The 22145-nt window shown below is 44.0% G+C and overlaps 1 protein-coding gene and 1 non-coding gene across 2 annotated transcripts in view; one reads left to right on the top strand and one right to left on the bottom strand.

The window, feature by feature from the left end:
* Positions 1-2140: 2140 nt before the first annotated feature.
* LOC128747880 (U1 spliceosomal RNA) lies at positions 2141-2298 on the top strand. The gene has a single exon (XR_008412724.1). It is a non-coding gene; the product is annotated as a U1 spliceosomal RNA (small nuclear RNA).
* Positions 2299-8839: 6541 nt separating this feature from the next.
* Positions 8840-22145, bottom strand: part of LOC128746937 (leucine-rich repeat and fibronectin type-III domain-containing protein 5-like) — an 80773-nt gene continuing 67467 nt past the window's right edge. Inside the window, exons 9-10 of the mRNA XM_053844306.1 lie at positions 10925-11198; positions 8840-10802 (exon numbers count right to left, since the gene is read on the bottom strand). Coding sequence (XP_053700281.1) covers positions 9876-10802; positions 10925-11198 — 1201 coding nt within the window. The 3' untranslated portion in view covers positions 8840-9875. The remainder of the gene's footprint in view (positions 10803-10924; positions 11199-22145) is intronic.

Genomic DNA, 22145 nt, shown 5'->3' with positions numbered 1-22145 from the left:
AGGAGCTGTGACTGAGTTGATGGTTCTGCTCACCTGCTCTGCACGTGTTTCACACTAGATACAAATGTGATATGCATTTTCTAATATAAATTCTTCTTGCGGCATTAATAGTTGACAGGTATGTTGTAATTCTCCCTAGATGTTGGTCACCCAAACTGTCCAACCCATCAAAAATAAAAATAAAAATAAAAATAAAAATAAAAATAAAAATAAAAATAAAAATAAAAATAAAAATAAAAATGATTTTAATTATATGAATGACCTTTATTTTTAATAAATTAATTTCATTCAGTCAGTATTATATGAATAAATAAGGGGCAACTTTAAAAATAAATACAACACAACGTGATCATATACCAAATATGATATAAGTTGTGAAGAGCATTCCATACACATTTGCAATTATATTCAATATACTATTTCACAAAAACTGACTTTTATGTTTTATTCTAGAATGAAAGCCCATTATGTTTTGAAGTGAGATCTGTTTGAAATCTGTCTCTTCTCATTTCTCCATTACTGGCTGCACCACCAGCCTTTGAAAGGCGGATGCTTTTCCTCTTTTCCTCCTTGAAAATAGCATATATTCACTTGTATTACAATTCTCCACTCAAGTCGAAGGGACGTCTAAGTGTGGGGAAATTGAAAAGAGCTTCAAAGGAAACAAAAAAGAGAAGCAGCATATTCAAACATCTAATTTTTTGTAGTGTTTTTTTACCCCCTCCTGAGTCTGAATGAACTGTTGCCAAAATATTTCCGTCAATCATATATAAAACTAGTTGCTTGGAAATTACACTGTATGGAAGTCTCCATGTCAAGTACTCCTCACCGCACTTCCCCGAAAAAAAAAAAAAAAAAAAAATGGCGCAGGCCTCTCAAGAGTGCTGCAGGCGAGTATACACTTGGGTTGAATGGGGACTTGGAGTAAATAATTAGATGACTAACAGAGCAGAAGCATCACACATTCATCATCTCCATCATGTTTTCAGCACACAAATAAGGGTTCAGTGGTTAAATGTTGATTCTTTTATGGGCTTTCTAATCTTTCTGGTCTTTGCATCTCATTTTATTGAACATTTTACTATTAATAAAGTTCAGTTTTCTTTCTTTTCTTCAAAAAATATATATACATTCCATCATATACAAATGTGTAAATATCAGTTAAATGCCATATACATCGGTCCAGAGTCCTCAGTTCCTCTGACTCAAAACACTGGTCTTTGATTTGCACAAACATTACCTGTGTTTTTCACAGCATTCCCATCTGTTTTGGAACCAAAGGTTGCTCCGTCAAACCAAAAACAACACCCAAAGACGTCCTCTGTCCCCCTGCCGACGGACCCGAACCTCTCTATTCCGGCCTCGAGCTGGTCGCTCGAAGCCTGGCAAGATTGATTCTTAAGTGAATCCCAGGAGAATACAGCTGCCTTGCAAGGTCCATTTAAAATGAGTGATGGAAAAGAAAGTTAGAGATGACAGAGGGTTTCTGCGACTGCCACATCGGCCCAGTCTGTGCTGAACAGCTGCTCAGTTACCCTGCTGGGTGATCAGTCCAATCAGCCTTCATTTCAGCCTCGCCACTCTTCCCTCTGTTCCACCTCTCTCACAAGGTATAATTTCGGCTGAATTACCTTCCTGGAAATCAAACCTATGTTTGAAAAGAAGTCTTGTAATCTGTTTCAGAGGTGCCAGTCAAGCTATTTTCAGGGGCTATTTAAACGATGGTGAGCTGCAAGGTTCTTTAAACGGATATTCACGTGATGTACAGAATTTTATGATATAGTAACAATACTTTTTGGGCCTCTCATTTGGCGGGATTCCAAAGTCTCATCCATGCAGTCAGGCCTTTACTTCTGCAGACCTCTCCCTCACCTCTCAAGCCCCTAACTTTGTTGCCCCCTACCTCACCTCTCAGGCCTTTACTTCTGCAGACCTCTCCCTCACCTCTCAAGTCCCTAACTTTGTTGCCCCCTACCTCGCCTCTCAGGCCATTACTTCTGCAGACCTCTCCCTCACCTCTGAAGTCCCTACCGATGTGGTCCCTACCTCATCTCTTAAAGCCCTAACTCTGCAGACTCCTAGCTCCCCTGTCAAGGACCTACCACTCCGCTCCAGTGTGTATGTCTTCTCTCATACCTATATACTTACCTGGCAGGGGAGACACCATGATCAAGAAGGTGGTTCACCCAAGGTGAAGGCTAGGCCTTTCCACTCCAGGCCATGCTGACCATCCTTCCCCAAATGTGGGAATCTCGACTGCATAATTTCTGGTAGTGGGGACTGAGTTTGCCGTCTTTACACTACTTTACACTAAACTTTACACAGTTTCTTTTGGAATTAATAAAGCTTTCTGATACCTGCAGACCCCTGTCAAGCATCTACTTCCCCTCTCAATGGCCTACCTCACCTCTCAGGCGCTTATCTCTGCAGACACCTACTTCACCTCTGAAGTCCCTGCCCCTGTAGTCCATACCTCATCTCTCAATTCTCTACATCTGGAGGCCCCTACCTCCCCTCTCAAGAACCAATTTCACGTCTCAAATCCCTTCATCTGCAGACCCCTAGCTCCCCTCTTGAGGGCCTACCTCTCTGCTCAGGTACCTACATCATTGCTCACACCCTTATCTGCAGACCCATACCGCACCTCTTAAGCATCTACAGCACTTCTCAGTCCCTACATCTGTAGACCACTACCTCCCCTCTCAAGGCTACCTTTGTAGTTGCCTAACTCACTTCTCAAGGCTACCTCTGTAGTTCCCTACCTCACCTGTCAAGCCTGCAGAAACCTTCCTCTCCTCTCAGATCCCTACCTCTGAAGTAACCTTGCTCACCTCTGAAGCCCCAACCTCACCTTTCAATCTGCAGCATGTACAGACCCCTACCTCTCCTCCTCCCCCACCTCACCTCCCCTCTCAAGGGCCTACCTCCTTCTATAGACCCCAACCTCTGGGGTCCCCTCCCTCTCAATCTCAATCACTGTTGTGATTGGTTGGCAAAAGAAAAAAACCCTCACTCTTCACATCACCATGTCCACGTCAGAGACTCTATCTCCTCCTGTCAAGACTTATCAACTTAACTTCATAAAATAAGGAGGACAATAACCATCAAGCGGATTTTTTATGTTGAACTAGGGTGCAGTGGTTCATCAAAGAGCAGAGACAGCGGGAAGAAAGATCTCTTTACTTTGTAAATTCAGACATTTCGGTTCTTTTTTTCTTTCTGCTTTACTGTCACTACTTTACTGTGTACGAGTGTGTATGTGTTCAGCTGACCCACAATGTGGCAAAAAACTAAATCAATTGACTCGAACGGTTGACCTTACGGTTGGCAGCAGTTCAACTTAACAATGGCTTGTATTTGGATTGGTTGGCTATTGTATAAATTAAATTTCTTGGCAGGAACAGAGGCAGACAACCAGGGATTACAGCCAAAACTTACCTGAAATACAAGACAGCAGCTGTACACAAGCAATGCCAAAATATACAAAGGACCTCGGGAGAAAATCTTCTGATTGTAGATAGTGCTGGCATTTTGTCATGGCATTTAAGTCTTTAAGATCCTGAGCTGACTTCCAAGTTTTCAATAAAGTTCCAAACCCCTAAAGCATTGGCTTTATTTAGTTTTGAATACTTTCATTTCTAACATCAAAATGGCTCCATGGGAGTGGATTTTCCCAGTGGATCACACTGTGTAGTTAGTGGACCGGTGCATCATCTGTAACAGTTGACATCAGACACCATGAAGGTTCCTTCAACACACCGGATGGGCTTCATTTTAACACTGTTGACAGCGTCAGTAGCTCTTCAGCAGCGTCAATCTCCATGACGTCAATGGGAGCAGCACTGTACTGAACTGATGAATACATATTGCTTTCGCGGCTTCGCCGTGACACGTCCAGCGTTGAAGGAAGTCTGCTCAGTTGGGAAATAAACATTCACCTTTCATCTGAAATTCACAAGCCGGTGTTTGGATCAAGCCACCCTGGGGGCGAATGTTCAAACAGGAAGCGTATTACCTCAAGTTTGACTCAATAATAAACAAGAACTGTATCTTTATTTCATTATTTTAAATGGACAAATTGATTGTTCCAAGGTTCAGTTGATGAATGGATGGATGTTGCTGCACCTCAAAGGCCCAGTAACACAAGGTCAAAATGGAAGGTCTTGGACGCACATATTTATTCATCATCCACACAGTAGACTGGGATGGAAAAAGAGCAGATTCAAGACATGAAGGTGAAGGACTGCCTCGATGGGAAGAAGAGGAGAAGATCTTACAGATCTCACCTCCTATGTGAAGGATCATTAAAACAGTGTCAATTTTTTTTTTCCTTTGACGTACAAGCATCGTTGGCCCGGCTTCTCTCTTTGCCTCTACACACACTGGGGTCGTCCAGCACATGCTCATTAGACATTCCTTCTGGCGTCATGAGCAAGGAAGAGGAGCGGAATGATTTGGCCAAGCACACATTCACACTGGTGTTGGCGCCTATACCACCCCTATACTCATGCATATTAAAGTCTCTATATTTAACCTGTTTTAATCTTTCAATCTGACATTTACAGGTATGTTGGAAGCACACTGAGCTCAGGCTATTATATAACTCTTCAGGCAAGGACCATTGAAAGTGTATGATTATAGGTGAGAGGAGTGTGTCTGTTAGACTCACTAAACCTTGGTGTTGGAGGACTGAGGGTGATTTCATGCTGCGGTGAACTTGAAACCACTCCACACATGCTAATATCACATGGCATTTCATTCGTTTATTTCCCACCACTAATTTCCAAATGAGGTCACGGGGAGATGGAAGACCTTGAACCTGTCGGCAGCCTTCCACACACACTATTATACGTTATACGATACGCCATTAAAATGCAGGGGTTCTCCGTTGTGCGAAGTGAGCGCCCCCTAGTAGTATGGGAAGAGCACTTTTGCGTCCTATACTGACACCAAAGTCACTCTTCAGCACTGCATGTTGACGGATTAGGTTTTCAATTGACGTCATCACGTACAAGAAAGACGGAAGATGAGGCTGAGTGAGTAAACCATAACATAGTGCTCATGTCAACTACTATTTAAAGCCTCTCAAACGGCCGTGTGTTTCAGTCATGGTGAATTCTTTCCAGTAAGGAGGAGAGCAAAATAGAGTAAACAGTTATATCCAGTGTAAGTCAGTGAGGAGTGTTCCAAATGTCTACCTGTGCCTCGCATTCCCCCCCTTTTGTGAGGTGGTCCCCCTTGCCTGGAATGCTGGAAAGCTGCCTGTGCCGTCAGTTTAGAACTCAAAAGTCGACTTTCCCAACATCTATTTGTTATCGCTTAGGAGTGAGGTTGGGTTACCTTCTTTACTGGGGGGATGAAGGGGAGTTCTCTGTTGTTGCTGTCAAAAAGTCAAGTGAGTCTCTCAATGACAACCTTGTTGTAAGTCGGGAAGGACTCCTCCTCTTCAGGAACACTTCTGAGGGGGACAGCTACGTATGAACAATTCCTGGTGTGGCCCCATCCCCAGCCCCTCCCCTTCTGCCATGGAAACGGACGGCCGAGTCCCGCTATGCCAAACAGTGCGGCACCGGGGCCGTATGCAGCCCAATACCTGCATTTTCGTGGCCTGTTTGACATCAGACCAAAACTATAACAAATATGTCCTAATTTTTCTGCCATTTTTTTGTTCTTTCCCTTGTAGTCACCACCGCCACTTCAGCAGTAAATAGAGCATGTACTCGTTTTAAGACTACAATTTTCTCCTTCTTTTTCTTTCTTAAAATACATGGAAGGAATACTGAAAATATATTTTTATCTTGAACATCCAATCCATAGTTCTTTATATTGAAATTGAATACATATATAATGAAATATTTCAATAGGTTTCGTGCCATATTTACACTTTTTAATAGCCTTATAATATTAGATTTCATCTTCTTAGGTTCATTTTGTCCTTGTTACAAAGTACAGTGGTACCTCGGTTTTCGAACGTCCCTGTCTCCGCACTGGACCGTGGTAGAGTGTCACAGGGCAGGTGCTCGCTCTCCACACCTCCACTCCAGGGTTTGATGTCCTGTTGTGGGCTGGAGCTGGGACAGGGATGAGGCGAGTCTGGGACAGAGCTAAGTTACTTGGTTTATGACTTTGTCACAGCCAAACTGCACAGAAGCGCACATTCAGAGCTGGACACGCACCGGGCACCTCTTCACTTCTGGAGAGACGTCACTCACTCGGCAACCCCTCCCACATGCAGCGGCCACACACATAGAGGAACAGCGCACCTGCAGCAGACACTCTACATTCACTCCTACAAAAGCCTGTTTTAAGGCTTGTAACCTTCTTTTTCCATCCATTGTAATGGGAAAAATCGATTCAGATTTCAAACAAATCGCTTCTCGAATGGCCGTCTGGAACAGATTGTGGTCGAGAACCGAGGTACTACTGTATCTATTTTGATAGATATTTTTCCATCACCGTAGTCATTGCTGTCTTTCCTCTGGCATGTTGGCCCCTCACAACCGTTACAGTTTCTTATGTGGCCCTTTAGGAAATTTAATAGCCCACCTCTGCCCGAGGCTGATGTATTAGTCTGGCAACAGTTAAACACTTTAAAATATTACTGTAATTCCACATTGTAAAACTAAAGGGATATTTCTCAAATTTGGCAAAAATGGTGTCAACAAATGCAGCATCTAAAAGGCTAAAAAGACTTGATTCCAGTGGGGAGAGATAATTTCCCCTCAAGCCTCTTACCATTAGGCATTAACAGCTTAAGGAAGGCATCGGAAGGTCAAGCGAGCGGCGTAAACCAGCACATCAGTGACACACTTTCAGGCAGAAGTTTGACCGTCGTGATGCCACAGATGAGCGACAATGAGCTCCTTCCATGAATTAAAGAACGAGGAGCCGGATCGTCTTTATTTCTTCCGCTGCTCTTCTTGTGTGACACGGCACTAACTCGGGTTTCCACTTAAGCATTCCATTGCTTTCTGTTGGCGTCATCAGGTGTTGAAATTTTAAAGCGCCCTGGGAGGCAGTGAGAGGAGAGGTGCTTGGGCTTTAATTAATTTGAAGAATTCAGTCGCTTCAGCAGCAATAAATAAATAAATAAACGCTAATGAGAAAAGGCACTTTTGCCCAACCTCCTAAATACATTTCCTGACAAGTTGAATCTTGTAATTTTTCACTGAAATTATTTCTTTCTGCGTCAGGTTTTCAGATGTCTTAAGTAATACTTGACATCTATAGTCTGTTGAGCAAAGAAGCTTTATCCATGGGATCTTTGTGGCTCACAAAGGTCCACAAATAAACAAATATGAAGAGCTGTTTACCACGAGTGGTTTGGTGAAACAAACAATTCTAACTGCAACACTTTTATTTGACCTTTTCTGATTTATAAAATGTGGAAAGTAACATCACGAAGTCAATGTCTGCTGCCTTATCGTTCACATCTGCTGTAGGAGCAGTCGACCACGAGGAGAGTGAACAAATGCACTGAAAGGTCAGTCATGATTTGCTATCACTTCTTTCATTCAATGTATTTTACAGTAATGAAAGTGAAAACAGCCATTTGCATGGGCCTGTCAGGACTGTTTCATGTCAAACAATTGTCAGAAATCTGAGCGAGCAAGGTGGCGCTTTAGCGTGCGGTGACTCTGTCCCACATGCAGTTGGCTGACTAACACCCGTCTGTTCAGGTCGGCAACATGTTCAGATGAATCCTGACTTTTATGTCAATCATCCATTGAAGAGTTTGATGGAGAAGGTCCATCTCGAGTCACACCTTGTCCCTCAGCTACATCGTATTTTACCGACTGCAAGTTGCTCCGGAGTATGAGTAACACCAGAGAAAAAAGATGAAAAAAAGACAAGTTACACACTGAAGGTCCTTTGACAAAGTCATTTGGATTCAAGAAGGGCTGACTGAAAACAAAGTAGCAAAGAGGATCATTTTGATGTATATTGCGCTGCTGAAAGTAGAAATACGAGCTTTCAATAATGAGAAGTAGATAAATATTGCTCTCACTCGGTCCATCCCAGGTATTTAGCTCGGAGGGCGTCAGGGCGTCTGCAACACATGAAAAAATGGACGCCCGATTCCAGACCATAACATAGCCACCAGATGCCGCCGTATACCAGTGTAATCTGGCGGCAAAGCTACCGTCGAGAATCTTTTCCATGTTTTACAGACGCCCAGACGCTCTCCTAGCTAAAAGTTAGGTCCATCCCTTCGGATGTCTGTGGCAACACACGCTTAGGTAAGTTCCGCGAGTCACAGGTGGGGCGTTTGCTGTGTTTCCCTCTGGATATTTTTCCAGTTAAATACACCAAAAACCGACATATTTGAGTACATTTCATTGATACACGTAGTGACATTTACTCACGTGTGATCAGACGACGTTTCTGGCACGACTTTGGTCGATGTCTGTGTGACATGCGATAATGTTTATTCGTTTGTCGTGTCAGTCAGCGTGACATGAGATTAAAGAACATTAATATACGGTATACAAGTCGCGTATTAGTGGCATATGTATAAATATATATCTTAACTCTTCGAACTTCTCATGGCAGTCGTCTCCATCTATTGCACCCTGCCTGCACTCTCTTCTTCACCACCCTCGAGCTCAGTCCGTCACTCTGGATGAGAGTTCTGCTTTCACTACTCTTCCAAAACACTCTCACAAAAAGTGAACACCATAATCCTCCAGTAGACAGGCAGCAAGATTTAAGCTCCAGCAAACCATTTTTCAAATAAATTATCCCCCTTTTTCTCAGTTTCTCTGTAGCCACATGTAACACAACTCATAAAACCGCAGTAGACTTCCTTGTTGCCACAAATATGTTCTCTTTCCACAATCAACCACACGTTTCTATTTGTCCCTTTTTTTATTTTACACAACATAACAACACAGTACATGTTGTCTTTTTCTGTACAGACGCTTTCCAGGAGTGTGTGACCAACTGAGACGGTTGTATACCAATGTCAGTGAAAAGCTCATAAGATTTTTTTTTCGTTATTCTTTCCATTAAAAAATATCAATTTCATAAGAGGTCCATCAAGTCTGTGTCGTACTTTTTGTCTCAGTTGGAGAAATGTCCTCAGCATTAAGAAAGGCTATGTGTGAAATCTTTGTCTCTCCTCGTATCTTCATTCTTGTTGGTGGAGCTGTGTGGTTTTCGAATTCCGTTACCTGTAAGTGCAAAAGAAGGCACCGACCGATACTCCTCTGCCGCAGTGTGACCGCACACGTCCAGTCAGTGTGTGAACGTGGTGTGCTTTTCAGTTCTTGTGTTGTTTCGACCATCATTTCCTGTAATACTCCCTTTTTTTGTGGCGATTTTCGTGGCGACCCCGTTGCCTTGTTTTCTTTGTGCTATAAGGTGGAACCAACAAGACAACTTGAAGACGTAACAAGACAAGGCAGGTTATTTACTCGCTAAATGACAAACTGTAAAACCGATAAAAGACCGTCGAAGATGGGAACAAACTGAGTTTTGAAATGAACAGCATATTAGGGTAATTAAACTGAAAAGTAAGTATTTTTTAAATTTCATTTTGTCGTTTTCATGTGTATTATTTGTCTACAAATTCACATTTTCAATGGCCCTTGTATGCTGTGAAATAAATTCTTTAAAAAAATAAATAAAAATGATAAAAATAAACTTTATGTTAACACCTGCACCCCAAAAGATGCAATGAACCGTTTCCACACACTGGAAAATAAACAGCATACAAACCATAGACATTCTAAACAACAATAGCAAACAGTTTCATATAAGACAACCCCCTTTTATACACATATTATCTAAGAAACCTCTCAGCTGCATAAAGAAATCAAAGATGATGGGTGTTAGAGGTTTTTTTTTTTTTTTCTCCATGGGCTGGTACCAGTTTAAACTGTGCTTTCCAAGATCCAATCTGAGTCACATCGTCCTTTTTCCGAGTCTGCTTCCCCATTTTTGGGGATCAGCCCGCTCATTGATTGGCTCCTTTTGTTCCTCATTATGCGACTTATTTTTTGAGGCCCTCCTCCGCTACTGGATGACTGAGTCTTAGAACCTCCTTCACTGAGGGAGTACCTCCGTCTGGCTCGGCTTCTCCCCACTTCCTCCGCTGGAAGAGTCTGGTACTTGGCAGAGGAGGAGGAGGTGCGCGGGGCCCGGCGCAGTATAGGCGTTTCTCTATATCGGATGGAAGGAACTGGGCTGACCGTAGCCAGAGGGCTGGGATATGGTGGCGGAGTTTGGTTGAGGGAGGTGGAGTTGTTGCGGTTGGTGTTGAGGTTGTCCAGAGGGATGGGTGTTGGGACAAGAGTGGAGGAGTTGGTAGACAATGAGGAAGTGGAGGGCGGATGAGGGGAGGAGTTGTGGAGGAAGTCATGGGTACCCGAGGAGCCAGTGGAGCCTGGTTTACTTGGTGCGGGCTTTCGCTTTGGCTTGGTAAGTGAGCTAGTACCGGTGGGAGAGGAGACGCCGGACTGGCCTCTTTCGACGACAAAAGACACTTTCTCCTCGCCCCCTTTAGCTTGGGTCTCAGCACCCGCAGATGGGCTTCTGGCTCCCCAGTTTTGGCTAAGGACAGACGTCGCTGTGGAACGATCCGGCAAGGAGGAATCTGAAGACTGAGTATCCTTCCCAGAAACTCCTGCCGCTCCACTTGGTTTCTTCAACCCACCGGATAGATCTTCGAATCCAATGGAGCCATGTTTGGAGGCGCTGGGCGTCACCGTGCATCCCTGGCTCTGCTGCCCGTTGGTCTGCGAGTGCACGTTGGTCATCGACATGCTGACGCCCTTACCAACATCGGCTGGGTTGCAGACCTGAGGACAGACACGTGCCACACTTCATTTTTGCCCCGTGATGGCCATAGCAATAAAACATTACATGAAAATGACTTCCTTCCGTTACGTTCCGAAACCAACTAAGCCCAAAAGCCACCAACCTTGTATCGTATCATCAGGATTATGATGAACACCAGCACTGATGCCACGATTATGCCGCCGATGATGATGATCATCGTCCCACCGAGGAACTGCGACTGCATGAAATGGCAGCTCATGTACTCCGCCTCGGTGGTGAACTGTACGCATCCGACCACTCGCGTCGCTGTCAGGGAGGTGATGACATCATCATAGATGGCCAGCACACACAGGTCATACTGGGTCCCGGCAGCCAGGTTGTTGACAAGGAAGTTCTTGCTTGACGGTGGTATCATTCTGGAAAAACAAATGAGGATTGAAATGTAGATCATTGATGCTCACTGTTTTCTTTTTATCAAAGGAAGAGCCATATAAGCAGTTTTTATAGCCAGATTGATATTAACATAACCATCAGGCGCACATTCGGGAACAATAATTCCAGCAACTTTCCATAGCCAAATAGGATTAAGCACAGAAATGGATCAGTAATATTGGTAGTGAGCAAATGAGATTGACATTCAAGTTAAAAATAGTTTTGAGAGGGTAACTTTTATGGTTTTTCAGAGTGTCTTGGAGATGAGATGCGGACACATGAACGCTGGAGATGAAGAGGAGCAAGGTTCATGATGAAGGAGGAGATGAAGTTAGGCTGAGGCTTGCGGCGGTAACTACCTTGATGGCTTATAACGCTCGGGCTAAACAAGTCAATATCCACACACAACATGAATACATTTGTGGGCAATTTTGAAAGATGAATGTGTATATGAAAGAATGGAAATATGAAAATAAGGGGTGGAGAATAATTCATCGACTGAATTGCAAGTTTTCCCATTAAAAACCAACTGTATTTGAAGCTAGCAGGAGCGATGAGGAGGAAGAATATGACCACCTGTGCAGCCAAATGAGTTCAATGAATCTGTAGGGTTCCACATCCATTTGTTATGAAACATATGGTCCCTTCTTGGACGACATCTCGGAAGAAACACAGTTCCGCAGTCTTTAATAAAAGCAGAGTGGAATGATAAGAGTAAAACAGGGACGCGGCCGAGGACGATAAAGAATCAACACAATCAGCTCCGCTGGGTGCTGAGTCGTCTGAAACAAAACTCCGAATGTCAGCAATGGGACAGCACTCCAATTAAATGATTTATTACTACACAAATTATTCAGCCGCACACTTCCCCTTTGTTCACCTCTCGCTGCTGGATCATGACGGATTTGGGGGAAGCCGGCTTGATTCACAGAGAGTTTAATTAAATCCCGTATTCACTGAAACTTTCTTAAAATGTTCCGGGACATCTCCACATTCGTCCTCCAGTTTCTCCGAAACGGCACGTCAGCTTTTCTGTATATTCCCATTAAAATGCAAATGAAATTCCTCATTAAAATCGAAGGGGGCGGCCGGTTCGCAGCCCCGCGGCCTGGTGTGCTCCGACAGGCGCAGAAGTTCAATTTCGGCCAGGTTAAGCATCTGGTTCAGAGTTGGAGTTAAGTGAAGGTTAGGAGACACGTTACGGTTTAATGGTTAGTATTAAGTGATGGGGAATAGACGCGGCGGCGGGGTCATTAACATGGCCTCAGTGGACTTACAGCAGGAGGCTGAAAGAGTGTGTGGGCCTCTTTCTGACACCATGAATACTAAATAGGACCATCTCCACACTGACTGACCGCCAGTCTGTTTTCTTCCTGCGTGACGCTTTTATCTCAACCGATATCGCTATTTCTACAACTGACAGAGATGAAGTGACATTGACTCGGGACGGTAATGGTGGAAGCAGATGTCGTTGATGTCTACAAGGAAAGATAATAGCGGCTGCATTTGTATACATGGACGTGCCAGGAAGGAGATGAATTTCCCCATTATGGCGCTGGCCTTGTCCTTTATTTGTGTGTGTAAATGATGTAGCTTCCTGTGATTAATATGTTGCTCCGTTTGGGTGAGAGAAAAAAAAATGTGATTGTTACTCTGTGGGCGTGTGTGTCCTTGACCCAAAACAGCCTCTTAAGTGCTGTGCTCAGAATGACTGAGGTCAGATATCCCCTATGGGATAACTGACCTTGGCGAGAGGCGCAGACACACAACAAGTGCTCATGTCCAACTCAACAATACAGAGGAAGCGTTTTGCCGGGAATAGACATGATACTGCTGATAAGACTTTTGAAGTATAAATACAACCTGTCAAGACGTGTGGCTATTTCTTACCGGCATATACATGGAAAATGAAGGCAATGAAGTTGCGTTGTTTGCGAGAATGTGGTCATTCAACAATTCCCAAACAGGCATTCATTGTCTCTCCAGAATAGTCACAACATTTTACGGCAAGTAAGAAATGAGGCGTCTCTGGATGCCTCCAGGGGCTGTGTTCTTGGTATCATTTACTGCCTCTATTTTTTTAGGATTCCTTTCCCCCTAAACAGGATTTATCTTTTTAAATGACCTTTAACTCCTTGACGGTTTAGCCTACATTGCACTCTTTGCACCAATACAATATGCTGAACCTTAAACTTTTTTACTCACATATCGTCAAATAGCGATATTTTACAGTACAAGTAACATCCGAGTTACGCCCAAAATCGGTTCCGACCAACCGGTCGTAAGTCAGATTGGACGTGAGTCAAATGCCATTCAAAATAGCCGATGCTAGGGTTATAGGTGCTACTGTAGTGGTAGATAACTGTGTGACAGTGAGATGCTGGGATACTGTGCTGCCGTCGTACGTTTTGCAAGGCTGCTACGTGCTGCGGTGCCAGACATTGAATTAAAAAAAAAAAAAAAAACATCTGCTGGCCGTGGTCGTAAGTACAGGTGGACGTAAGTCGAGCAGGTCGTAAGTCGGATGTTACGTGTATACTTTTGCGTCCCAGACTGAGTCAGCAATCTGCGTTTGCATGTTGACGCTTGGGCTTTCAATGCTCCATGTTTGGTGGCATAGCCTGATGCTGCGGACGTCACGTCACACAAAAGAGAGACAAAGGTTGGTGACGGTGACATAATTCCAGCCTCCCTTTTTCAGACGTCACACAAGAAGGGAAGCATTAACTCCAACTGATATATGTCAATATGCAACGTGGAAGGCTGACTTCAGTGTCAACATCGGATGCAAAAACCCCCACAAAAAATAGTGGCAATTTGATGCCTGGTGAGTTACAACGCGTTGTACAAACACAGACAAGAAAGTGGTTCCGGAAAGCAGAGAACAAGAGCTTATCAATTATGTACAGTCTAAGTCACTGTTAATGATCGTAAAATTCCGATAAACGCATGCAGCTGTTGCGATAAGTTCACTGACAGGAAGCAAGAAAAAGAGACATTGCTGTTGGAGCACAAGTCGTAGTATGTTTGATGAGTTAGAGCAAGTTGGATCGTGTTCAAAAGTCAGTCTGAGCATGTCCCGCTCAAAACCACGTATAGAGCAATTCCAGTCTCTGTTCTACATCTGGACCACACAAGCTGAAGACACCAGGACAACTGGCAAAAAAAACATGAATAATGAAGTCTCAGGCAAAATGGATAACAAACTAGGATGAAACTGCAACTGTCTGACAAATAAGTTGTTTATTCATGCAGAAGTCCTTCGAACACCTTTCAAATCCTGAATAAAAAAGGAAAGCCTTCAAAGGGTGCAAAGCAGGCAAATTCTATCTTGATATCCTCCAAACTAGAAGGAAATGACAAGATAAACTGCAACTAAAAGTGGCAGCGTGTACAGAGCACAGCATTTTTAAAGCATCAATTATCGGTTCTACACCCATTTCTACGGCTTATTTCAGTGTCGATCTGTCAGCGCTTGTGTTTACCAATGTGCCAGATGTGACAACGCGCCTTTTTATCGCAGCAACCTGAAAGCCCGCAGTCTGCTGTGTAGCATCTTCTGCCGCATCCAGCCACTGCTCTGTATGAATTTCAATTTGTTATACACAAACTGCATAGATGTGTTAATTCCATTTTCAAATGGCATCAAAACAAACTTGCTTTTAACTGTCAGCGCCGAAGCCAACTCTTGCGACCATTTTAAGCCTGAATTTGGCCCAACTGATGTCAACCGTTGCAGTGCATGATGGGACACTGAGTGCCCACCAAAGGCTTGCTGTTACTGACTGACTCTAACCAGGACTGTGTGTGTAATGTGTTGTTTTGCTTTGTTTGCATGAGAATTTTAGTCATCCTGTTACCATGGCGATGAAGTTTCGACTTTTAAAAACTGCATACTGGAACTTGAATCATATGCTCCTATGAATGACACTCTTTTCAAATGAATGTCCATCAATCATCTGGATTATTTCCACATCAACACTTGCTTTTCACTAAAGCACTCCATCGCCCGGTTATTTTTGACTGTGTGTCCATCTGACTCACTCATTGTGACTAATTTCCTTGTGTCTGGGCTGCATCTTGCTGCCAGTATTTGAGGCCCTACAGTGGGCAGATGATTGCCTCGGTCCAGACTATTACACTAATCTATCTACTCTGCTCTGCCAAGCCCTCGGCCCAGGGCGCCGGCATGTGCATGTGTGTGTTCTGTGGATTTCATTACACTTTCATTACACACAAGACTGCAGCAGGAAAGTGCCTGTGCGCCCACTGCTCCCTCCTCATTCTATGTGTTCGCTGTATATACATATGTTTTTTTGCAACTTGGGTGTGTGTGTTTTCGTCGTGTGTGAATCCAATTTCAGTAGACCCCTCTCCTACGGCTCGGTCGTCGACTTAGAGGCTGCTCAGTTTCTTCGGTTTCTTATTACATTACACGTCAGGTAGCAGGTAACCAAGAGGGTTGGACCCAACATGGACCAAAAGTACGTCCATACATTACGACAGTGGACAATTTTCCCAACCATCCAGTGAAGGTGAAGTCAGTAAAATATGTAGTCTATTGCGCATCTGCCAAGTGCATGTTAAACTCATTCCACCAGTTACAGAAGAAGGAAGGGATTACATAATGCACTGCTTAAATCCTGTTGCAACACATTGGAGTGCAATGGCTTTAATAAAGGTTGCTTCCACCAAAGCCAAGCGTCTCTGCCGAGGCTGGATTCTCCACTTCACCTGATGCAAGAGGCACAATAGCTGGTTTCCTATCTAAAGGGAACAATAAAAAACAAACAATAAAAAAAATTCAGCCCATTGCACGCTCATTGTGGCATCGTCTTTGTAGTAGGGATGTGTTGTATCGTGCCACTTTCTGCCTCCGAGATAAACGTCTCGTGCTATCTATAGGAATGGATAGTGTTCCGTTTGTTCATGAGGCAATGTTGCGGCATCAGAGTAAAATGTGATAAGCTTCTGAGCCGGAGAACCGAGTGGCACCAAGGGGGAAGGCTACGTTAACACTAACTGAAATTTCCACAACAAAGGCAACTCATTTAAGGGCTAGGCAACACTCTGAAGCGCTACGTGAGCGACACGTTTCGCTTAAGCTGAAGAATCTAAATTCCAGCCTGAAATGTTTGCAGAGGGAAAATCCTAAACAATGGAAGCTGAGCGTAGCTGTTGCTGGCATCATCGAGCTACTAGCTCCAAAATCTTTTGTAGCTTCCGTAGACCTCCACAGAAGACAACAAGCTAGAATTCTGCCTCTCAAATCCACTCTGTTGTCACCCTAAATTTCACTTTAGTAATGGAACTTGAGAGGCAGAGGGTTGTTGTTTTGATGGCTAGAAAACTCTTCACTACTCAAATATGTGTTGCCTACTCGCACAATCATGTTTTCACTGAAGCTGCTAAAACTCCAGCCCTCCATCCAGCAAGGATGGCCACATCATCGGAGGTAAGCGGTTCCATAGCTAGCTAGCTTCAGGCTAGTTTCCACCCTACAGATACATTTTGGCTCACTGGACGAAACTGTGGATAGTGACACAGGATTGTTCGATCGCAGGCCAACACATTTGATTGGACCCACGGGCCACAAAAATGGCATTCCAGGTCAAGCTGAAGCCGGGCAATAAGGGAGCTTTTACTGCGGCTCTCACTCGGTGGCACAGCCAGCAGCAGCACTGGACGCTGGCGAAACAAACGTTATCCACCGCTTTGGGCGAGCTCATTAGTACTTTTATTAAGCTGCGGGATCATTTTTGTTATGCGTTGAAACAAAGGATGTGGAAGTTAAATAAGTGGGACTTCAATTGACCAACACACTTTAACTGTCAGCCATAATTGTTTAGACGCTGTTCAGAGGTCAGTGTTCAGCAATGGTGATGGTTCATGTTCACCTCATGGGACGACACAGTATATATATATATATATATATATATATACTGTGGTACCTCAGTTCTCGACCACAATCTGTTCCAGACGGCCATTCGAGAAGTGATTTGTTCGAAATCTGAATGGATTTTTCCCATTACAATGAATGGAAAAAGAAATAATGCGTTCCAAGCCTTAAAACAGGCTTTTGTAGGAGTGAATGTAGAGTGTCTGCTGCAGGTGCACTGTTCCTCTATGTGTGTGGCCGCTGCATGTGGGAGGGGTTGCCGAGTGAGTGAGGTCTCTCCAGAAGTGAAGAGGTGCCCGGTGCGTGTCCAGCTCTGAATGTGCGCTTCTGTGCAGTTTGGCTGTGACAAAGTCATAAACCAAGTCACGCTCTGTCCCAGACTCGCCTCATCCCTGTCCCAGCTCCAGCCCACAACAGGACATCAAACCCTGGAGTGAGCGCTCCAGCCTCGGAGGTGTGGAGAGAGAGCACCTCCCCTGTGACACTCTACCACGGTCCAGTGTGGAGACAGGAAAGGTTTTACACCTCAATATGAAGGAAAAACAGTCAGTAAATGTAGCTAACGGGACACGTCTACATACAGAGGCTGCGTTACACACAATAACAAAGCGTGTCGTGGGTCAGCTGATCGGTCCGTGCACGTTATGTTTTTTCCGGCTTTTTTCAGGGGCGTTTGGATTCTGGATTTTCGTTCGAAATCAGAAGCAAAAAAAATCTCAAAATTTTTGTTTAAACTCCGATTTGTTTGAAGTCCGGGACGTTCGAAAACCGAGGTACCTCTGTATATAGTTTTTTTTATTTTTTTTTTATTGTGAGACCACTACACTTCAACTTCCTCGGACCTGAAGGTCAAGCGGATCTTATTTGTTGTTATGTCCCTGCAACAACTAAGGAAAATAAAATATTTGAGAAAGTTGTTCATACAGTTATTTAATTAAAGTAAGTATAAGAAAACGACACAAAATACAACACCAACAAAATAATCACTTAAACCTGTGAATTAAGTAAATTTTCTGCAATTTCTGTGTTCACATCTTAACGCCATCTTCTAGTACTACTCTTTCTACGTTTGGCCGTGTGGCAGCAGTCAGCACAAAAATCCCTCGACATTCCCTCTCCTCAACCTAGAAAGGTCCAACAGCCATTCTAGGTGGAAAAGTTAAGTTTTCTCAATAAATGAGATGCAGTTTTTGTGTCTGTACTGGGGCCCATATATAGCTCATCAGCCACTTCAATCTGCTTCACTAGAAACACTGGAGTCAAGATTCTACTTTGAGTCTCTCCTGGTGGATCAGCTACTCACCCTATCTTTAAGGTAGATGGGGAAAATGTATGTTGTTTTTTGGGTCACCACCAAAAATGTATGGCCACAAATGTTGGCACCGTGTTTTACAAAGACAAATATAGAAAACACAGACATTGACAGAAAAGCAAACCTTGGTCACTATTTCACACTCTAAATGAAACTGAAAATGAATAACTACATGGGGGACTTCACCTTTTAATGGCAAACGTGCTGAGCTATACTCTTTAATAAATGAAACCACCACTACATACAATAATGTTTGCGTCGCCCTCCATGGCGCCTTCACCTCTTTGTTTTAAAGCTGATTTACTGACACAGCAGGCTTGTAGGGATTTGCCGGTGCCTTATTCACCAGCACTCAGGAGCGATATCTGAATATTTTATCGTCCATTCAGCTTCAGATTTCCTTCTACCATACAGTTACGGCGAGCTCTGCGAGGTGGCCGCTGCCACAGCAAGCGATGTCATAAGAAAGCATTTTCACCTCTTCAAAATTTGACTTTACACAGCAGAAATATGTCGACCAAACGTCTTACATGTGTCAGATTCAGAAATAAACTTCTTGCCTCATCATGTGATCTTTAAAAAAACAGCTAAATATTTCCCTTTGCATCGCCACTCGCCATCTTTCTGCCTCAAGCACCGGCAAGCCAACCCCACGCTGGGAAATATTTCATAACCGCTGAGCTCAGAGTAAACAATTAAAGCAGAGGAGATTTCAAAGTGACGTTTGATGAGTTCCACTCCAGCAGCGAACATGCTTCAGCACTATCTCCGCTGCTCTGCAGACCTCCATCTGCCCAGCGAGGCTTCAACACTTTACATAAGCTGAGTCATCGTGCTCTTTAAGGCCGCGGTTAGCTGCCTCCCATCAAACGATCCGCCGTGATGCGTTTCCTTGCCGCGTGCAGTTTGGAAATTTGATGGCACGCTCTTTCCACTTATCTGCATCTCCAGATTTCCTTTCGTCGTCTATACGTCTTTGGATTTTGGGGCGTGAGGTAAACATCAACCATGAAGTTGTTAAAAGTCGTTTGACTTCTCAGGAATATTGCGTTGATAAGAAACGCTGGCCATTCATGGGCAGTCGATGCTGCCTCTGAGTTTTATCATGTTTATTGACACGGCAGAAGGCCGCTCAATAAACAAGTCAGGTATAAAGGCTCAAGTTTGCCTGGGACTCCGCAGATTGATTTCAAGTTAAAGGTCACCACATTATTTCTTCACATGTCCACTTTCACCTTTTCCTCTTTCTGAAATCCACTCGAAGCCACGGGATCCGAGGGTGACTTTTGTTAGCATAGAGATAACAGCCATTTGAGTGGAGTCAGTCAGGTTACTTCCATGGTGAGGGTGACAATGATAATAAAGGGAGGTTAAACTGAGAGGGAGGAAGAGTGAAGACGTTGGGGAAACTGTACAGGGATTCGGCTCTCATCCAGAGGTATGGACAGAGGTGAAGAAGAGGGTGCGGGCAGGGTTGAACAGGTGGAGCTGACTAGCATTATGCATGGGATAGAAAGCCAGGAGTCACAGACAGAAGAATCAAAGATGGTCGGGCGTAGGAATGGGCGATATGGACAAAAAAAGTTATCACTTCGGCAATGATAATGATCACACTAAATACATTTTTATTCTATTCCATGTGGTGGACATACTACAGTCTCTCTGGAAACTGTTTTATGATGAAACTTCCAACATCACTATTTGTTTATGTTTAAATATAATAGTTAACTAAGTGTAGAGATGAGAAATTCAGTGTTTCACGTCTCTGGTAGAAGCCGCGCGTGTCTGACTGACTGCTCTGCCAGTTTTATTTAGGGGTTAAACTGAGCCGTCTGTCTGCTGTATCTGCCTGTGAGAGTGTGTCCGTGATCAGTGAACCCGAATGGGGACGCGGAAGAGGACGCCGCCGCCAATACTGCAGCGGAGCTCCGTCCAATATCCAACTATTTTCACCAAGGTGTTTGGCTGAGGCGCCAGCGCAGCGGAAAACCTGCATGTGTTGATATGAACCAAGGCAGACAACCGTGTCAGAGAACCTATGAGGACCACTCCATCTAATAAAATAAACACCGATCCAGAGACTCAGAGTCGACCAGTGTTATTATCAAAAGTTCCCTGTTTTAATAATAATAATAACACTCTCCACAACTGTCACATGCCGGTGTCGGCTGTCACACGCCGCGGAGCTGGAGAGCGCGACGCGCCGTCATGGTCCCGCCGTGTTCACGTGTGCAAGTCCAATGCAGCCAGTGAGTTTATCAAATTTATTGTGAGATGCAGAATTGTCATTGTGGAGATTGTGTTTGCCGGTATATCGTGCACGATAAGTTATCGCCCATCCCTAGTTGGAAGATAAGAAATAACTATACAATAAAATCGGGAGGTGTTTTGGACATGTGCAGAGGAGAGAAGGTGTTAGAAGAAGACAACAGTGAGGTTCATGATGAAGGGGGACATGAAGGGCAGAGCATGATCATGTTTAGGTTTATGACTTATTGGAGCAGCCCTTAGGAGGTAGATTCAAGGCGTCACATATTGACTTTTTTGTCCTCTACTGATGCAGCCCTACCATCTGCACGTTGACATGCTAGGCTTTTAGTTGATGCCCTAAGACGTTTGTAGCTTTGAGTCAAACAACACAAGTGTTTTTGTGAGCAGAGCCTAGTCAATGTGGGGAGCAGTTCTTGGCAAGGCGGGCCATGTCGACTGTAAAATGCAGTGGGGAACTCTACATACAAGAACTTCCAAATGGCTTACTAAAAAAACAAACTGCATTAATTTGCCACTCCGCCGCAAAGCTAATTGAGCTTCACTTATGCTGTCACTGCTCAGGCGGCAGTATGAGGTCGCCAGTTCGATCCTGCCGCCAGATGTCTTCATGCTAATGTGTCCCTGAGATAAGTCAGGTTTTGGCGGCTCACTACATGACAAGTACAGACTTGTTTAAAGCCCCTCTCACGGCATCGACTCAGAAAAAAAAGGTTAACCAGTCAAACGTTGTCTGTTTACTCCCTCCTGTTTTTGGTTCACCTCCCTTATTTCTTCTGCTTCCCTGTAGATTTTTTGGGGGGGTAATGGAAGAAATATGACATTGCCCAAGAAATCCATTAGCCATCTAAAGACAAGGGAACACAACACTGTGGATCGCTTGGTTGTTTCGGATGATGACAGACGTCTGGGAGAATGAACAGAAGAAGTTGAGATGAAATAATGATTGAGTCTTTCAGAGTTTAAATATAATGTTTGTGTTTCACTTTTACGGTTCGATTCGCAACCTGTGGCAGCGTCATCGTCCATCGTGAACTGGAATATCAAAAACTCTGGGTGTAACTGAGTGCAACACACTTCTGAAAGCGACGCACAAAGATGAAACGCCGTAACTTGGAACAATAATAAGATCTTGAAGGCTTTGATCAATTCTTTTTGGAGACACTTTTTAAGTCTCTTTGGAGTTGTCACTTAAAGGGCTTTATTAATGCCGTGATGAAATATGAAGGAGGCTTGGTAAAAAAAAAAAAAATTAAAAATTCCACCGCCCCATTGATGTTTAAAATATGGAGAGGGAAAGATGAGATTCCAACGGCAAGTATTGTCATCGCAGCGACCTAAGCACTGGGTCTAATAGCTTCCAAATCTGGCGATGATGAGGCGCTGTGATACGGTATAGCTCAGGATTAGCTGCAGGAGGGAGAGCGGCTTCTCCACGGGTTCGCGTGTCTC

Source organism: Synchiropus splendidus, chromosome 16, assembly GCF_027744825.2.
Source record: "Synchiropus splendidus isolate RoL2022-P1 chromosome 16, RoL_Sspl_1.0, whole genome shotgun sequence".
In the NCBI taxonomy this organism is placed as follows: Eukaryota; Metazoa; Chordata; class Actinopteri; order Syngnathiformes; family Callionymidae; genus Synchiropus; species Synchiropus splendidus.
This window is presented reverse-complemented; position numbering and strand designations above follow the sequence as displayed.